General features: G+C 37.4%; 1 protein-coding gene across 1 annotated transcript in view; it reads right to left on the bottom strand.

The window, feature by feature from the left end:
• The window catches only part of LVRN (laeverin), a 57,759-nt gene that overhangs the window by 17,123 nt on the left and 20,612 nt on the right, over nucleotides 1-20,024 (bottom strand). The window contains exons 7-13 of the mRNA XM_043997771.1: nucleotides 14,710-14,859; nucleotides 13,455-13,520; nucleotides 13,297-13,362; nucleotides 12,592-12,764; nucleotides 10,454-10,530; nucleotides 9,956-10,095; nucleotides 4,623-4,678 (exon numbers count right to left, since the gene is read on the bottom strand). Of these exons, the coding sequence (XP_043853706.1) occupies nucleotides 4,623-4,678; nucleotides 9,956-10,095; nucleotides 10,454-10,530; nucleotides 12,592-12,764; nucleotides 13,297-13,362; nucleotides 13,455-13,520; nucleotides 14,710-14,859 (728 nt within the window). The remainder of the gene's footprint in view (nucleotides 1-4,622; nucleotides 4,679-9,955; nucleotides 10,096-10,453; nucleotides 10,531-12,591; nucleotides 12,765-13,296; nucleotides 13,363-13,454; nucleotides 13,521-14,709; nucleotides 14,860-20,024) is intronic.

Raw genomic sequence — 20,024 nt, 5'->3', positions numbered from 1 at the left:
GTGATTTTTCCACTGCGCCATCTAGCTGCCCCCACGTCTAAAAACCAGAGTTTAAAGGGAAACAATTATGGGTAAAATATAACAACAAATATTGTTAGCAGTTTTTTCTATTTCAATTTTTTACCTAGGAAGTCAAAATTCTTGGAAATACAGAAAATCCTAGGCAAGTATGACATCAATCAATAGGATCCCACTTATTCCTGAACTAATAATATTTCCCTCAATAATCATAGGTGGCAATCACACATACTTTTAAGGTTTTCCAAACACATTTCTATATGTGAATTCTTTTGAGTCTCTCTAACAGCCTGTGAAATAGGTACTTAAACTTTAACAGATCCATGAGAGGACCCTTCACCACACAGATCATAATTCCTTTACACCTCAGCAGAGTTTCCATAAATTTCTATGGCCAAAAAAAAATTCATTAGCTGTTAGGGAAAATTCTAGGTTTGTTCTGTTGATAAACAAATAGCCCCTTGTTGGGCCCGTATGTGCAGCCTTTCCATTGGAAAGAATCACAGAATCTTACAAGTTAACTTCAGAGTGTGTCATCTAGTCCAATTCATATCTGAGCAGGAAGACCCTCTACAACATCCTTGACAAGTAGTCATCTGGACTTCTTTACATTTTAATCGTTTTATCAGGAATAATAATAATGATAGCTATCATTTATCACTTTTAAAATTTCAAATATTCTCTTATTTGAACCTTACAACACTGGAAGGTAAATATTATTATTTCCATTTTGCAGTTGAGGGAGCTGAGGCAGACAGGAAAAGTGAATGTTTGAGGCTAGATTTGAACTCGTCTTCCAGACTTCAAGTCTAGTACTTTGTGCACTTGTGGATGTCTTTCCTCATACTAGGATTTTGCATGATTTCACATGTATAATCACTATCAAATTTCTGATTTTCTCATGGAAGGGGAAAGGATGGGAGGGGAAAAGAAATTTTAGAACTCAAAAAAAATTTTAATGATTGTTAAAAATATTTACATGTAATTTGGAAATTTTATCAAAATAAAATTTTTGCTGGGTTTTTTTGGTTACTTTCAGTTGTATCTTACCCGCTTTGGGGAGTTTTCTTGGCAAAGCTGCTAGAATAGTTTGCCATTTCCTTCTCCAAATTATTTTACAGACAAGGAAACTGAAGCCAAAGAGTTAAGTAACTTGCCCAGGGTCACATAGCTAGTAAGTATCTGAGGCCAGATCCACTGTTGCTCAGTGAAATGAATATAAATACTTTCTAAAAAGAAGATGCTGGATGAGCTGTCATTCTGGCTGTTATAGATGAGATTCATAATTTGGATAGAGGTTGAACCAGTTGATCTCTAAGTTTCCTTCCAATTTTCATTCTATTAGTGTCTATGAATTAGCAAAGGAGTTAATAGAATGAAGTCAGAGACAGAGAGAGGAGGAAAGTTGGCATAGAAGATAGTCAAGAAAGCCAAGGGGCATATAATTTGGAACATCCTAGTCCTTCCCCCCATGAAAGTTAAGCTAATTTTTCTTTTAAAGGTCTTGAGACCTGTCTTGAGACGTGGTTGACTCATGGGACTAAAGGTTCAGACTGTTAATGTTACTTCCTCATCATCTCAATGTAAAGCAGCTACTATGAGCACATATTCTCTGATACTTGGTAGGTAGATCACAAGAGGTAACTCTTCAATGTCTATCCTTCACCTGCTATGGATTAGTACATTTTTTGTTAACTGTTGAGTGACCTACAAGTGTCTTATTTTAAACCAATGTCAAACCTAAACTATTAGGAGAGTGCCCTGAGTCAGGCCCAGCCCAGAACAAGAGGAAACAGTTTCAAGCACAGGGAGTCAAATCTTAGCCCTAGAGAACAGATAAAGAAATATATCTTTCTTCTTTCATTTGAGATGTGGGGGCGCTGTGGGCATGGAATGTTGCTAATGCTGTCAGATGGATTGATATGTCTTGACTTTGGGGGGGTGGGCAGCTAGGTGGCACAGTGGATAAAGCACTGGCCCTGGATTCAGGAGGATCTGAGGTCAAATCCAACCTCAGACCCTTGACACTTACTAGCTGTGTGACCTTGGGCAAGTCACTTAACCCTCATTGGCCCGCCCCCCCCCCCAAATAGCTAATAAGATATGTCTTGGTTTTCCTTTGTATTATTTTTTCCTTCCTTGTTACAAGGGAGATATGTATTCAGGAAAGACTATAATGTATAAACAAAAGGCATCATGAATATCAAATACTGCAAATAGGACAAGATAAAGACTAGATTAGAGATAAAGATGAAGTATAGCTAAACTATAATCACACAAGGTACTCCATCTTCCATTTTTGCACTGACTATCCCTCCTTACTTTCACCTTTTAGAAACCCTTGGTTTCCTTTAAGATTCAGCTCAAGCACCACTTTCTTGCTGTAGATCTTTCCCAATGCCACCCCCCCCACACACACACACATTGCTAGTTCCTTGCCCTCTAAAGATTCCTTCCATCTCCTCTATCTGTCTCATATATGTGTGTGTGTATGTGTATATGTATATGTATGTGTGTATATTGTGATGAAATAATGGGATTTAGCAGATACTCAAAGACCCACCTGGAGATTAATCTATACTGATTGAATCAAGTGAGAGTGATTGACTGCTGATTAAGCCTACTTCAAGTTAATTGGATTGTAATCACACCTGGCTATTCCCTAAAATGCTAAGGTTTAGTAAAAAATCCAGCAATTCAGTTAAAGAAGAAGAATCCAGCTTTCCAGACCAGAATCCAGCTTCCTCCTGATGACATCTTACCACTCCAAGAAGACAAGAGAACTGAGAAAAGACTTACAAAGACTTAATTATTTTTTTACTGTTTCATCTAGGAACACCTGTTCCTAGAAGAAACAAAGGGGGGAATGTGATGAAATAATGGGATTTAGCAGATACTCAAAGACCCACCTGGAGAGTAATCTATACTGATTGAATCAAGTGAGAGTGATTGACTGCTGATTAAGCCTACTTCAAGTTAATTGGATTGTAATCACACCTGGATATCCCTTAAGAAGGTATTGTTCTCAGAAAACTAGACTGTGAACTCAACTTGAGAACACCTTCAAAAACAATGGATTTGGATGACGCCAACCAATCACCTTGAAGCAGTGTGTAAGGACCGTCTCTGTTCCCGTTCTATAAAAAGCTTCCACAAACAGCTTGCTAGTGAGTTCCTGATTAAAGCAGACTCGTGGAGGAGGACTTCAGGAAGAACCCAATCAGGCTGGAACTCTAGGCTAGGTATGACTTCTTTTTCTTAATTCCTTGTGAATACCTCTATGCTTTAATAAATGTTTAATGCCTAAAGACTGGTGCTGAAGCTTCTGATTTAAGGCAACCACAATTTAGATTTTAAACATCACATATATGTTATTTCCCACACTGGATGAGGTCACACAATAGAAAGGTGCAGTCAGGAAGACCTGATTTCAAATCCAGCCTCACACAATTACTGGCTGTATGTTCCTGGGCAAGTCACTCAGTCTTCTTTTAGTTTTCCCATGTGTAAAATGGAGATATTAATAGCATCTACCTCTCAGGGTTGTTATAAGGATAAAATGGGATAATATTTCTAAGGCACTTTGCCTAAAGAGCTATATAGGTGCTAGCTATTGTTTCTGTTGTTAGATTTCTCTTTCCTTGAGGGCAGAGACTGTTTTTCACTTTTTCTTTTCATCCCCTGCACTTAGCATTGTACCTGGCACGCAAAAAAGTACTTAATAAGTACTTGTTGATTGACTGATTGGTAATGTCCTATTTAACTCAACTAGAAGAGTTTTAAGGGAGTGGTATGAAAGAATAACAAGTAATATGACAGTAGAAAAAGCAAATGCTGGGAGAGGGGAAATCTTTCTTAAATCCTAGACTCTTTAGTAAATAGTCTATTTTAAATTTTAAATAGGCATTATTTTTTCTACTAAAATCCTACTTTGATACCTCATCATGACACAAAGGTGACCCGCCAGCTATCATAGACTATGCCAGCAAGCACAAGTTATTTTCAGTCTTCCGACTAAATTGGAAAAGCTCTGTGTAACTGTCTGGAGATGAACTATCTTCCAGGAATCAATCCAGATATGTCAGGAGAAGCTCAATGATAGAAAGTCATACCCAAAATGAAAATCTCTTGTAACAACAAATAGTAACTCCCAAAGACTGTCTGCTAAGGTACAGAAAGGTTCCAATCTACATTGGTAGAGGGAGTATCTACACAGATGAACTCACAGACCCTTGTACTATCCAAGCATGTATTACTTTACCATGTAAAATACTCAGTAGTTAATCTATACCAAATACACCAATTAAAATCATGGTATCATCCTGTGACATTTGGAGAAATAAGACTCAAGTTCCATAAATAAATGCCATTATGACAATGGTCTCATTAACAATGTTTTTTCTTAGTCACAAGTGGTTGTCCTCTTATTTCGAGCAATTTTTCATACAACAAAATTCCAAAGTAACCAGCAATGTCATCTTCCTTGTAAAAGGATAAGAGCTATATATTTTAAGAAACAAGCATGAGTAGTAAATCATTTTTAAAAAAACAAGGTCCCCTAAAATATGACAAAATCATCAGGAAAAAAATATATATATACTCACTGAGCCAATGCAAAGGCATCATCAAACAGCTTCATCCTGTCAGCGGTTGGAATAGCCTATATAAAAACAGATATTTCAGAGTTAGAACAAAACTTCTTCAGGAAAAAAATGAATCATTTAACAATATCACTTAGTAGTTAATAAATATTTATTGTATTTGGTTTTTGTTGGGTTTTTCTTGGCACAGAGCAATGGGGGTTAAGTGACTTGCCCAGGGTCACACAGCTAGTAAGTGTCAAGTGTCTGAGGCCGGATTTGAACTCAGGTATTCCTGAATCCAGGGCCAGTGCTTTATCCACTGTGCCACCTAGCTGCCCCATTGTATTTGTTTTTAATGAGCGATTGTATCATTCATGTGGAATCATAGAGAGAAAACTGGCCTTAAAAGTCAGAGGAATTGGGTTGAAGTCCTAGCTCTACCATTTATGAGCTAGGTGATGTTTAGGTCTCAGTTTCCCTCATCTGTAAAAGAAGGGTAATAATATGTACTCTGCATATCTTGTTTTTTTGTTTGTTTTATGTTTTTTTTTAGTGAGGCAATTGGGGTTAAGTGACTTGCTCAGGGTCACACAGCTAGTAAATGTTAAGTGTCTGAGGCCAGATTTGAACTCAGGTACTCCTGACTCCAGGGCTGGTGCTCTATCCACTGCACCATCTAGCCCCTGCATATCTTATTGAAAAATATATCAGTAAATCCATTTTTTTGGAAACCTGTAAGTACTATATAAAAACATGAACTATTACAATGAAATTCATTGGGCTGTTCTAATTAATCTAAGAGATGCACAATACTTGATTAATTATACCAAATGCTTCTTGAAATAACTGGTCCATTAGTTGCATCAGATAATTTTTGTGTGTGTGTGTGTGTGTGAGGCAATTGGGGTTAAGTGACTTGCCCAGGGTCACACAGCTAGTAAGTGTTAAGTGTCTGAGGTTGGATTTGAACTCAGGTCCTCCTGAGCCAGTGCTCCAGGGCCAGTGCTCTATCCACTGCGCCACCTAGCTGCCCCTAGATAATCATTTTTAGGGTATTTATTTCCAAAGTATTTGACCACTACATAATAAGGGGAGTAGAACAGCATTCTGCAATAGGAAGACTACTGGATCTGAGTAAGGAGACCTGGGTTTGAATCCCACCTCAAGTTCTATATAGCTCTGTGACTATGGGAAGTCTTCTTATCTTTCTCTGCCTCGCCTCTTATTTACGAATCACTTTAAGGTTTCTGAAGCATTCCATATACACCTCCACTATAAATAGAAATAATACTTGCACTTTCTCAAGGGATTGTTTTTGATAATACAGTTTTGTCAACTTGGAAGGGGGGCAACTCGATGGCACAGTAGATAGAGCACCCAGACTGGAGTCAGGAAGATCTGAGTTCAAACCCCTGCTCAGACACTTATGAGCTGTGTGACCCTGGGCAAATAACTTAATCCATCAGTCCATCAGTTTCTCGTCTGTAAAAAGAGGACACACTAGAGAAGGAAATGGCAAACCACTCCAGTACCTTTGACAATCCCATGAACATAATCCATGGGGTCCCAAAGAGTCCAATACAACTAAACAACCAAACAATAACAACAACAACTTGGGAGTTCAATTGAAATAAGAGCATTTAGGGGGCAGCTAGGTGGTGCAGTGGATAAAGCACTGGCTCTGGATTCAGGAGTACCTGAGTTCAAATCTAGCCTCAGACACTTGACACTTACTAGCTGTGTGACCCTGGGCAAGTCACTTAACCCCCATCGCCCCACCAAAAAAAAAAGAAAGAAAGAAATATGAGCATTTATCATTTGCCATCTGGGGAAGCCGACCAGCTAGTCTCTAGATGATCAGTTTCTCATGTAAATTGGTGTTTCTATGTCATGGGAGGTGGGGGGTGAGGGGGATTTATCTTTAATAACCTTGGATACCCAGTGCCACCCACCAGTTTTCTCCAAATAACCTAGCACAGATATTAACAAATCTCCCTTCATAATATCTTTTTAAGTTTCCCTCCCCAGAGCAGTCATTGTACTTCATTGTACTTTATTTGTATTTATAGTAAGCTTTAATCACATTCTCCTTTGTTTTATCTCTTTAACTGCTATCTCCCAGGAGGGAAGAGGCCTTGTTTTAGTTGTCTTTGTTTCTTCCTAAGAATCAGGAAAGTGCTAGGTTAATTTGATGAGTTGAGTTGACTTGAAAGGATAGAAACTTACTCAGTCAAACTTGGTTTTTCTGGTTGAATGATCCACTAGAATTAAAAGACAAGCTAGCAGTAACAACATTTTATACTTTCTTACGTTCAATTTTGTTGTTACTGTTGTGTCTGTTTCAGTCATGTCTGACTCTTTGTGGCCCCATTTTGGATTTTCTTGGCAAAGCTCCTGGAGTGGTTTGATATTGCCTTCTCCAGCCCATTTTACAAATGAAAGAACTTGGGTTAAGTGACTTGTCCAGTGTTTGAGGCAGGATTTTAACTCAGGTCTTCCTGACTCCAGGCCCAATGCTCTCTATCCATTGGGCCACCCCATTACATTCAATATTCATAAGAATTATAGAAACTCAAGCAGAATTCTCTTCACCTCCTATTATTTATTTGTCCAATAAATTGTGTTTTTTAAATAAATTTTTTCACTTTAGTTCTTCAATGAATAAGTTGACTATTGAAGGTAAGAAGCCAGTAATATAATGACCAGTTTTGCATAGAGAAGATTGCTTTTATAAATTAATAAATGTTTGGCAATTTTGATGAATGTTTAAAAAACTAATAAGATTTAATGTGCTTTCTTCAACTTCAGTAAAAATAAATTGAGATTTGCAATTAAGCCAAAGAAAGTGACTAGAATGCCCATCCCTATTAAGCTAGAGATTGGAAATATACAATTAAAGACAGAAAGGCCCCATATACACCAAAATATCAATAGTAACATTTCTTTGTGGTAGCAAAGAAGTAGAAACAAAGCAGGTTCCCATCAATCAGAGGATGGCCAAACAAATCCTGGCACATGGATACAATGGAATATTACTGTGTCTTAAGAAATATATATATATATATATATATATATATATATATATATATATATATATATATATATATATATATATATATATATACACACACACACACACACGACTACAATCATGGAATGGAATGGAATGAAAAAGAAAAAGAAAAAAGAAGCCAAGTGTTGTGTGTCTATAATAACTAAGCTTGACTCCTAAGAGGAGTTGGGAAAATCTACCTCTCTCCCTTCATTGAAGATATAGAGGGCTATGAATGTGAAATATCATTTATACTATCAGAAACTGTCAATGGTGTTGGTTAATTTTCCCAAATTGCTTTCTTTTCATCTTTGACTCAACAATGTGAATAGTTTGTTATTTAGGGAAAGGGGAAGGAGATGTTCAGAAATTAACATGATTAAAATATAAAAGGCATCAAAAAGAAAATAAAATTTAACAATAAAAATTAAGACTATCCATCATTCAAGTTTTATAATACAGCACTTTTACAAATAGCCCATCCTCATTAGTATCTAGAATGAGTACTAATTGACATAGAATAAAGAACAAATTGTTTAGAATATATTTTTCAATGAAGCAAATTTCACAGAATCACAAATTTTAGAATTGGAAGGGACCTCAGTGATCATATGGTCCAATCCATACCCCTAAAAGGAATGCCCCCTATAACATATCCTTCAATTAGTCATCTTACCCCTACCACTTCCTGAGGAAGCCCATTCCACTTTGGGATAGCTCCAATTCTTTTTTATTTTATTTTTGTCCTTTTTTTCTTTTTTGTGGAGCAGTGAGAGTTAAGTGACTTGCCCAGGGTCACACAGCTAGAACGTGTCAAATGTCTGAGGCCGGATTTGAACTCAGGTCCTCCTGAATCCAGGGCTGGTGCTCTATCCACTGCGCCACCTAGCTACCCCTGATAACTCCCGTTCTTAAGACGTTTGCTTTGTTTTGTTTTCCTAAATGGGTCTCTTGGAATACTTCTAGGTTGCAGAATCAAATGGAAAGGCCAGATTTAAAAACAAGAAACTCGAGTCCATACTTGAGCTGTTCTGCCATTTTTAAAGTGATATGTACACTATCTCCCTCAAAAGAGTTTTGTTTTGTTTTGTTTTGTTTTGAATGGGGAAAGCACTCTGTAAACCTTGAAGTACTTTATAAATTTCAGTAGTAATTATTCTTGGGGTGTGGTGGGGTATGAGTCTCAGGAAATAAGGCAGGTAGGAAAAGAATCTCTCATCTCCATTGTTTCTGTTTAGAAACAAACAATTGGGGGGGCACTCTATTATATCATTCATGAACCAGCACCAAATAGGGGATGCTTAGGTCATGCTAGAGGCTCTGTTTAAGTCCAGGTTCTACAGCTGTTCAAATCATTGTCATGTTGTCCCTCTCCATCAGGAAATTCTATCATGCTAACTTTGAAGAGTTAGAGTAATAAAATTCCTTTGTCAACAGCCTTTTAGTAGTCTGATCCTGTCTAAATACAAAGAACACCTAGCATTTAGATAGAGCTGTAAGATTTGCATTTATTTTTATACATTTACAAAATGTTATACTATTACAAATATTATGAATTTACAAATATTCTCTTATTTTATTCTACCCTGGGAGGTAGGTGCTATTATTATTCCAATTTTACAGATAAGGAGACTGAAGAAGTCAAAGGTTTAGTGACCGGCTAGTGTCTGAGGCTGAATCTAAACTTAGGCCTTCCTGTCACCACCTAGTAGCCTCATTCCAAACCACTGAAATAATATCTAAAACCAACTAAAATTTCAATAAATTTTGAAGGAAAAAAATGCAAAAGCCATTCACAAGCTCAAGAGGGCATTGACTGTAAGGGGACTAAAACAAATTCTCCTCTCCCCACAATATCCCCTATAGGTATATTCCTATGTAGTAGGTGTTCTTAACTGTGTCATGGACACCACTGACAGTCTCGTGAAAGTTGATATACTCCTCCTCAGGATAATGTTTTAAATTCCCCAAATAAAATACATAGGATTTCAAAGGAAACCAATTAATGAAATACTGTTATCAGAATTTTTGGTAAAGTTCAGAGACCCCAGAATAGAACTCCTACCTAGCCTCCAACAGATAAAAAGAACAGAACACATTGTTTATATAATTACTGTAGGGGCAGCTAGGTGGCGCAGTGGATAGAGCACTGGCCCTGGAGTCAGGAGTACCTGAGTTCAAATCCGGCCTCAGACACTTAACACTTACTAGCTGTGTGACCCTGGGCAAGTCACTTGACCCCAATTGCCTCACTAAAAAAAAAAAAAAATTACTGTACAAAAAGTCAAAGTTGATTTCTTACCTTTGGGTCTTTTTGAAGCATGGAACTTATTTTCTTCCAACCCAATTGACCATAATTAACCATATAATATCCAGTTGCATTCAAATTTAAAAGCACCCAGTCATGTTCTGGATCTGATAGTTGCATTTCAGGAAATACTTCTGCAAAAGTAGATTTTTAAATATTGTTTTTAAACATAGTTTCTCATCAGTATTTAATGTACATACTTACATTTATGCATTATCAGTTCTAAACCACAGATGTACCAAAGCAGAGACAGCAGAGCTGGTAACTCAGTGGATTCTTGCTTGATTAAAATAGAAAACTCTATTGAATTGTCTTTTTTTTTTTGCATACACAATACTTTTCAATTAAAATTATATTCCCATTGCAGATTTACATCCTATTTTAGTTTTCAAAGAGATACTTTCCAAAAGCAATTGACTTCAAATTTTTATTTTCTGCATTTATATATGAGAACTATTTTTTTAAAAGAAAGTGAGGGAGGAATATACTTACGGCTGCTATTATCTAGCCAGACTAATGGTTGTACAATTCCATTTTTCATCCAAACAATAGGAACATTCCATGTGTTACTAATTGGAGGAAAAATGAATATTTGGTTAATTTTCATATAAAATAAAATACATTCTAAATGAATACTAAATGAAATATTAAAAGAGAAGATAGAATAAAGACCTCCAAATCTCAGCTCTTCCTGACTCCCCTTTGCCTTCATGATGTTGCTACCCTTCTGCCAAGGCATCCTGCCTTTTATTTGTATTTCTTCTGCTCATTCCATCAGACTTTCTTCTTCTGACTTTATACTTTGTCATACTTAGTTATAAGCTAGAAAGCCAACTAAAGACACTCTTAGGAAAGCTATCCACACAGTATTTTTGCAGCCTAATTTCCAAATGGGGTTTATGCTACATACTCAGCTAGCTGACTTCCCTGAAGGATGCCAGTCAGCTGCTGACATAGCAAAAACACCTGTGACAACTAGATTGTAAGATACTTGAAAGACAGGGGACTATCTTGTTCATCATTGTATCCCTTTATAGTACCTAGCATGTACTAGGCTCCCCCCAAATATTTGTTGAATGGGATTGAGTTAGATCCCCTTCCCCTCCCCCACAATGGAGTTAGTTAGGAAGAAAAGAAATCAGTCTTACCAATAGCTGCAAAACTCTATATATCTGAAAAATATTCACTAGGGCTTCCCATATTCATTTATAAGAAGAGTTATTTCTCCAATGACAAATGAATAAATGCCAATCTTCTGAAGAAATACAATATTTGTACTTCACAGATTCTGCCTTCTTGTTAAAATTCTTACTCAAGGTTTCTGTAGGACTCAGCTAATTTGCATAACTATAATTAAAGTTTCTGTCTCTTCTCAAAGATCTTACTATTCCTATATAGAGAGGTCTGAAAGAAACAATACAGGTAATACCTGCCTATTTTGCATTCTATAGGATGCAGTTAAAACAACTCCCTTAATAGGCACTGATCAGAATGGGGACAATGCCCACTGAAATTTAACTGAAATTTATTCATTAGTATCACCATTTTATAATAGTTGGAATTGAGAAACAAAACCATGTCAGTGCCGTGAACTTGAACTTACCAGTTCAAAACCCAGCTCAAGAAATGGTAATGAACATTCTCAAATTCCAGTCATCTGTGTCTTCCTTTATATTTGTTTACTGCACTCTCATTGTTACTCCTTAGAATAGTGTTCAGGGAAGAAAGACTAGTTTCCTGCATCTTCTTTCGAAGAGAACCTTTTGTCTCTCAGCAAAAGCAAACTATGGAGGCAGCTATGTGGCGCAGTGGATAAAGCACTGGCTCTGGATTCAAGAGGACCTGAGTTCAAATCCGGCCTCAGACACTTGACACTTACTAGCTGTGTGGCCCTGGGCAAGTCACTTAACCCCAATTGCCTCATCAAAGCAAAACAAAAAAAGTAAACTATGGTCAGTCTCATATCTCTCTACAGTGCTGCCTCTAGCCCCCTGTGATTAATATTGCAGTCCAAAGGAGGGGGCGATGTAGTTAAATTTCTCCCTCTCCCTTTTTTTTTGGGGGGGGGCAATGAGGGTTAAGTAACTTGCCCAGAGTCACACAGCTCATACATGTCAAGTGCCTGAGACTGGATTTGAACTCAGGTCCTCCTGAATCCAGGGCCAGTGCTTTATCCACTGTTCCACCTAGCTGCCCCCTCTTTTTTTTTTTTTGCAGGGCAATCAGGGTTTATAAAGTGACTTGCCCAGGGTCACACAGCTAGTAAGTGTCAAGTGTCTGAGTCCAGATGTGAACTCAAGTCCCCCTGAATCCAGGGCAGGTGCTTTATCCACTGTGCCACCTAGCTACCCTCTAGTTAAATGTCTAAACTGATTTGTGTGCCTCTAGGTTCACTTCAAATTGACCCCCAAAGGAAGAATTATGTCTCAATCCCATACCCATGCTGACCATGTTCAGCCCTACAGGGAGAGGACCCTACCCCATGGCCTACAAAGTAACAAACTGCCTCCAAAACCCAAGAGGGTTCATAGTATATAATAAGGGTAATCCTTTCTCATCTCTAGCACCAGCTTCCCATCTGAGCAGAACTTAATCCCAAAGAAAGATATAATAAAGGCAAGCCAATATACTTGTGGATGAAAGAAGTCTGTGTTTTGTCATAAGCAAGTAAAAACGGTTCCTGGTTGACCCTGCCAGTAGACATATCTAATGTTATAACCGGATATCCAGCCTGGTGTGTCCATTTGTCCATTATGGTTTTTACTGATGCTGGCAAAAGAACTTCAGTCTGGTTGTCGAGAGCCTATTTTTGAAAAACACAAAATCATACAAATATGATGCAACAATGTTTAGCAAAGCATCGTCTTTAAGAACTTCCATTGATATCCTACCCAATATTCATCACATCTAGGTTCTGTGTCAAACCCTAGACCTGGATTTAGACCCTGGATTTCTTGAATAATCAGTGCCAAGTGGTCTTTCCTTATATACATCCTGACATCATTCTTCTAACGTCTTTTGATATAAATGAAACTCTATATGCAGCTTCTGGATCTTAGAGTACTACACCATACCAAATTGCTACCATTAGGACCATAGGAATTTTTATCTGACTTGCAGATGAAATAATTCATATGCTATCTTCCCCACTAGAATTTGAGCTCCTAGAGAGTAGGGGCTGTCTTATTTTTCTATTTATGCCCCCACCCAGTACACAGGGCTTAATAAATGTTTTTTTCATTCATTCATTCATTCATTCATTCATTCATTCACAGAAAACAACAAATCGCTGGGCATATTAAAGATGATACAAGTAAAAAAAGAAGGAAAAGTACCATTTGAAGATGATTCCACAGATCATCTTGTTCAGCATTTGAGAATGCAAATGTTTTCAAATATGTCTGCAGAGAAATAGAAGTTATGATTTAAAAAATGATAGCAGATACCAAAAAGCAACACTCATTCTTCAGGAAACCAGTTTTTCCAGACTTACTTTGAGTCCACTAATAAACAGATTCTCACTGAGAAAATTTGAAAGCATCCGGATTATACAACCTCCCTGAAAACACAAGAAGAAAATCAGGGGACATTATTTGAGTAAAACTAAGTATTTGTGAACCAACAACAGTCATTTTGTAAATATAATCAAATGCCTGAGTACTCAGCACATGCAAAAAATGAGTTGTTTTTCCTCTCAGTGTCCATATTATCTTTTAAAAAATGCCTAGGGGGCGGCTAGGTGGCGCAGTGGATAAAGCACCGGCCCTGGATTCAGGAGGACCTGAGTTCAAATCCGGCCTCAGACACTTGACACTTACTAGCTGTGTGACCCTGGGCAAGTCACTTAACCCCCATTGCCCTGCCCCCCAAAAAAAAAAGTGATCTAAAGTGATCCTTGAGTGGAAGTTTAAACTTCAAGTGTCCTATACTTAAAGAAAACCTAGCTTACAAAAATTAAAATGGCAAAAGAGCTGTTCATTGTTTACTTCATAAAAAGATTCTCTACCTTACAACGTATTATACATTTCCTTTAAATAACAAGCTGCTTTATAGAACAGGGATTCTCAAAGGGCTTCTCAAACTTTTCCACTCGTGACCCCTTTTCACCAGGGAAATTTTTACATGACCTTGGTTATATAGACATATTAAAGAGGTATACATAACCTTTTATTATTACCAAATTTTTCATGACCCCCCCACATTCAGTTGCATGACCCCATATGGGGTTGCAACCCACAGTTTAAGAAGCTTTGCTTTAGAACATTTGTAATTAGTGCTAAGTACATATTTAGTAGGTATTCTGTAAGGAGGCTGTATGGTATAGGCACAGAAGTGGATTTCCAGTCCAGAAGACTAGTTCAAATCCTGCCTCAGACAATTACTAGCTATGTATCCCTGGGTAAGTCCCTTAACTGCTTTCATCTCCCTTCCCTTATATGTAAAAAAGGGATAAATATAGCACTTATCTTGCATAGTTTTTGTAAGGATGCAAAGAGATTACATATATAAAGTGCTTTTCATCCCTTAAGGCACTATAAAATGCTAGCTATTATTATTGATTATATTTGTTTTTAAAAAATCAGTTTGTTCCTAACTTTGTCAGGAGATCATCTATTGCTTAATTTGAGGTACATCTTCTGCAGTGAAATTTCTACAGTAGCCAATTTGCATAGTGAACTATCAAACCCATCTTTTAACCAGTCTTCTGAATAAGTATATAACAGAATGACAGCAAGAATTGAATTTACCTTTTGATAAATATACTTGTCAAAGAGTCCACTGATTTCACTTGTTTTTGTGTAATTTCTGACTTCTGAAGATATAGTTCGGTACATCATTGCATGATCTTCGTTGAAAACGATTCTCATATGATAGTGATAAAAGAATTCATTCTGAAACTTGAAAAGCAAAAATCAAATTAGCTCCAAGAACATGAAATCCAAAATTTCTGAAACGTAGCCAGATAGTGATATCACTGCAGGGCAATAATATTCTGCATGTTAGAGTATTATATATAAATAATTGTCTCTCTGACATAGAAATTCTAGTAAACGTCTTAAATAAAGTCTCTTCTCTCTCCCTAAGTAGGCCAGAAATCTCAGCATCAAGGGAACGAAAAGCAAGTTTCTAGAGAATAGAAGCAAAGTGAACGATGGGTTATTGATTTCATTAAGTAATTAGATCTTATCATGTGTCCTTATATCTTCTGTTCATCTGGTAACTAAATAAATTAAGGCTGATGCTTCAACAGGGCCAGAAAATACCTAGAAATGAGGAGCGAAGTGAAACAAGGCAGATGGATGGATCTCATATTTACATCTCATATCTAGCAAATTGGTAGTTTTGCACAGCAGGCAGCCATGCACAAGGATTAGCCAAAAGGGCAATGAAAAAGACAAAGGCCTGTGGAGTTTATTTCATGCAAATATAGCGGGCTGTGACTGGCAGAAAGTATGCCTGACTTCCTTCATTTCCCAGCTAAAATCCCCTCTTGTATGAGAAGCCTTTCTTGAACCAACTTATTTACTGCCTTCCCTCTGTTCATTTTCTCCAATTTATCCTGTCTATATCTTGTTTTACACAGTTGTTTTCATGTTGTCACCTCCCATTAGACTGGGAACTTCTGTGGTCTTTTTTGCCTTTCTTTGCATCTCTAGCACCTAGCACAAGCTGGCACATAGTAGGCCCTTCCTTAGTGGTTGACTGTTTTGGCAATAACATGTAAAACCTATGTGCTAGAGAGAATAGAGAGAATTTTACTATTCTAGATGAGAAAGTAAAAAAAGATATAAGAATATCTTTCTGCACTTCAGGTTATCAGGGAAAATGAAGTATTTCAAGCAGGAAACAAAGAAAAAAGGCAGAGGGGATTCCTGTCTCAGAAGGACAAAGGACAGAAGGATGTGAAACAGATGGTGGAAAAGATGGACCATCTAATATTGGGAGCCTTAGTAGAGGGCTGAGTCTCTTATATCATCTCCAGACAAAGTAGGAATAACTATGTGGAGCCACAGTTGTCATCAAGTGAAAGGTAACCCAATAATATTTCAACAGGAGCATGGTAGTGATTGGTGAATCCACTCTGAGGGGTTTTGAGGGAACTATTGACTATTTATTGTATAAACAACAAGGATGTCAACTGTATTCTTGAGCCATGTATCCAAGATAGGATGGAAAATCTCTTCTAAGAACTGTCAAAATCACTACCCACTTCTGGTGACTTGTGGGGCAAGGGGAGGGAAGGAAATGATATTATTAAAATAGGAGTTCTTAACCTATTTTGTGTGTCATGGACCCCCTTTAACAGTCTAGTGAATTCTATAGATACCTTCTTAGAATACTGTTTTTAAATAATTGAAGGAAATGCTCAATTTCAGTTAGAGAGCAAAAATGAAAACATAAATTTTCCCATCCAAGTTCATGCCCCACCCCCAAATCTACCCACAGAATTCTTGAGGTTTTATAGACCCCAAGTAAAGAATCCCTGTACTAGAAGGAACATAAGAAGAACTATTGCTAATGATCATGAAGCCCTAGGCAAAAAGCTGAAGATCTCGTGGGGTACAGGTGATATTTTTATCACTACCAGTGATCAAGTATAGGGGGATGGAAAGAGAAAGGCAGATTTGGAAAGCGAAAATTGCCTGAGATTACTGTATGAGTATGAGATTTGAATGTCCGGGAAACAACTTAAAATACAGAAATTATGGGTTCTTTGTAAGAGATGGAGTGTATCTCAACAAGGACTGATAAAAATACATTCATCTGGGTGCAGCTAGGTGTCACAGTGGATAGAGCACCGGCCCTGGAGTCAGGAGGACCTGAGTTCAAATCTGGCCTCAGACACTTAACTAGCTGTGTGACCCTGGGCAAGTCACTTAACCCCAATTGCCTCACCAAAAAAAAAAATACATTCATCTAGAGATTTGTGAATAGCACCCCCGAAAAGGGAAAGGAAGAACCCATGTACATCTGACAAGCCTATAGAGTAAGTAAAGAGATAGATAATAGAGGGCATATTGATATAGATCTAGATATAAAGAAATAGAGAGCACCAAATACAATATAGAAAGAAGAGCAAATGACTGGACCATTGATTCATAAGAGAAAATATATAAGAAGTTAATAATCTATGCCCTAAGGTGTCTATATAGAAATGCACAAAGTTGGGGGTGGGATAAATGGGGTGGAAGAGCAAATTTTTAAACATGGTTGCCAATTTAATCTCAAAAAACATCACCAAGATACATCTGGCAGGATGGGACTCAGGACTAATTTGGCTCTGGGTCTGGATATCAGATAAAAAGAACAAAATAGATAAAAGGAGGTGTGGATTATTACTGTGTACTATTGCTACTGGCTCACATTTATATAGTACTTTAAGATTTGCAAAGACTTTTCCTCACAACAGTCTTGCAATAATGCAAGGATTATTATCTTTCCAAAATGAGAAAACAGACTTTGAATGATTTCCTGAAATGCTATGATCACACAATCGAGCTAGGTGTCTCAAGCAGATTTCAAATACCAACCAAGTCTTCCAACTCAAGGCTCTAGGTCATGCTGCCTTTCATATATTAAAATCATATACTCATATGAATATTTCTTCTCCCTTCAGGGGAGAAATATAATGGTGAACATTTGTGTGAGGATAAACAGGTAGAAAAAAGAAGTAGTATGTTTCAGACTCCCTAGGGAAGAGGAGGAAATAGATGAAGAATTAGGAAATGGGACATAGAAAATTTAGAAAAAAATGTGCCATAGAAACATAGTATTAGAATGATAAGGAATTTTAACTATCTGAACACCTGCTAATGCACACTCTTCAAGAATGTTTCTCTGTTAAAAGTCTCATTTCCAAAATATATAAGGAACTCATTCAAATTTATAAGAGCCATTTCCCAATTGATAAATGGTCCATGGTCATAAAGAGGCAGTTTTCTACAAAAGAAATAAAAGTGATCAATGGCCATGTAAAACTACCCCCAAACACTAATTAGAGAAATGTAAATGCAACTCTTAAGTTCTGCCTCATACCTATCAGACTGGTCAAGTCGATTAAAAAAAAGGAAAATGTTGAATGTTGGAGTAGCTGCAAGAAAATAGGCAATATTAATGCCCTGTTGGTGAAGCTAACTCTGGAAACCTGACAGTTTGGAACTATGGCCCCAAAGTTACTGAAATGTATATACCCTTTGATCCATTAATACTACTACTAAAGAAGATTAAAAAAGGAGATTTAGTCCCCTCTGTACAAATATATTTATAGCTACTCTTTTGTGGTGGCAAAGAGCTATTATGTAAGGGGATATTCATTAAATGGAGAATGGTTGAACAAATTATGGCATATGAATGTAATGGAATATTCTTGTGCTTTCCTTCTTTCCCAGTCTTGATTGTAGATTGCAGTTTAGTCCATGCTATCTTCTATTCTCAAATCCCTTGCCCTCTTATACCACCATCCATATCTTCCCTAATCCCAATCCTGAATTATTCTCAATGTTATCTATCTACCTCCAAATAGAGAACTGATGGACTATGAGTGCAGATTGAAGCACATTTTTTCTCTTTCCTTTTCTTGATTTTTTTTCACAACATGAGTAATGTACAAATATTTTGCATGACTCCATATGTATAATGGGTATTGTATTTCTTGCCTTCTCAATAGATGGGGGAGAGGTGATGGAAAGGAGGGAATTTGGAACTGAAAACAAAAATTTTAAATAAATTTTAAAAATTGTAAAAGTAAAAATATTTTGTTACCATCTGCCTCATTTGCTCCTACTCAGGTGCTGCTCAAGATAACTGGAAGAAGTCCAACCAAATTGACTGGATCTATTATAAATTTATGTTATTTAACCTCAACTGGGCCCTCACTTCAACAGGGCAATCCTTTTACTCTTTAATGGAATCTGCATCCCAGTCCTCACAGGGCTATTCTAAACATTCTCTTCTCCCCTCAAACCTTCCACACCTCATCCTTTCCCCATCCTCTCAGCTAAAGACCTTGATTTATACTTTCCTGTGAAAATAGAGGCCAGCTGTTGAGAGCTCCCTCTTTTCCCATTCTCTTTATCTTGAAACTAGTTGACATTGTCTCTCACTCTCTCCTCCTTTTCCCCAGTCTCTGATAATGAAATGTCCTTTCTCTTTGCCAAGGTCTACCCCTTGTAATGTGCCCTTGATCTTGTCTTCTCCAATCTCCTCCAACATACTGCCACCTCAGTCATTCCTGTTTTCTCTCTGGAATAGTCAACTTCTCCCTAGTATATGGGTTCTTATCTTCAAATATGGCCAAGTCTCCCCTATCCTTAAGAACAAAAACAACAATTTGAAAAACAAACTCTGACCACACCCACCCATCTCCTCAAGGTGCCTTTTCCCCTCCTCAAAACCCTAGAAAATGCATCTAAGTTAAGTGCCTCCACTTCCTCTCACTCACTTCTCAGTCTTTTGCAATTGTACTTCTTCACTCAAGAAACCGCTCTCTTCAGAGTTACTAATTGCAAAACTGACTTTTTTTGCTGCACTTGACACTTCTGATCACTGTCTCCTCTTGGATACTTTCTTTTCTTTAGGATTTTATGACACTGTTCTTTCCTAGTTTTCCTCTTACCTGTCTAGTCACTACTTCTCATTCTCATTTATGGGCTTATTATATGTACACACATTCCATAGCTGGGGGTTTGCCCTACGGATCTATTCTGGTCCTTACCTCTTTTCTGTTACAGTTTTCTCACTTTTTTGACCCCATTGTCTCTAATGTCTCTAAATTATCATCTCTATGTGAATGATTCCCATATCTACATATCAAGCTCCAGTCTCCATCCTGAGCTCTAGTCCCACATTACCAATTGTCTATTGGACACTTCAAGCTTGAAGATTCAACAATGCCAAACAGAACTCATCTTTCCCCCCACAAAAATCATCCCTTTTTAGAACTTCCCTATTTCAGCTGAAGGTACCACTATCCTTGCTGCCATCCAATTTTCATACTTTGGCACCATCTTTGACTCTCCTTTGACTCTCCTTTACCCCACATTCAGTTGCCAAATCTTGTTGC

Source organism: Dromiciops gliroides, chromosome 1, assembly GCF_019393635.1.
Source record: "Dromiciops gliroides isolate mDroGli1 chromosome 1, mDroGli1.pri, whole genome shotgun sequence".
Taxonomy (NCBI): Eukaryota; Metazoa; Chordata; class Mammalia; order Microbiotheria; family Microbiotheriidae; genus Dromiciops; species Dromiciops gliroides.
Note: the sequence above shows the minus strand (reverse complement) of the source record. Positions and strands in the feature narration are given on the sequence as shown.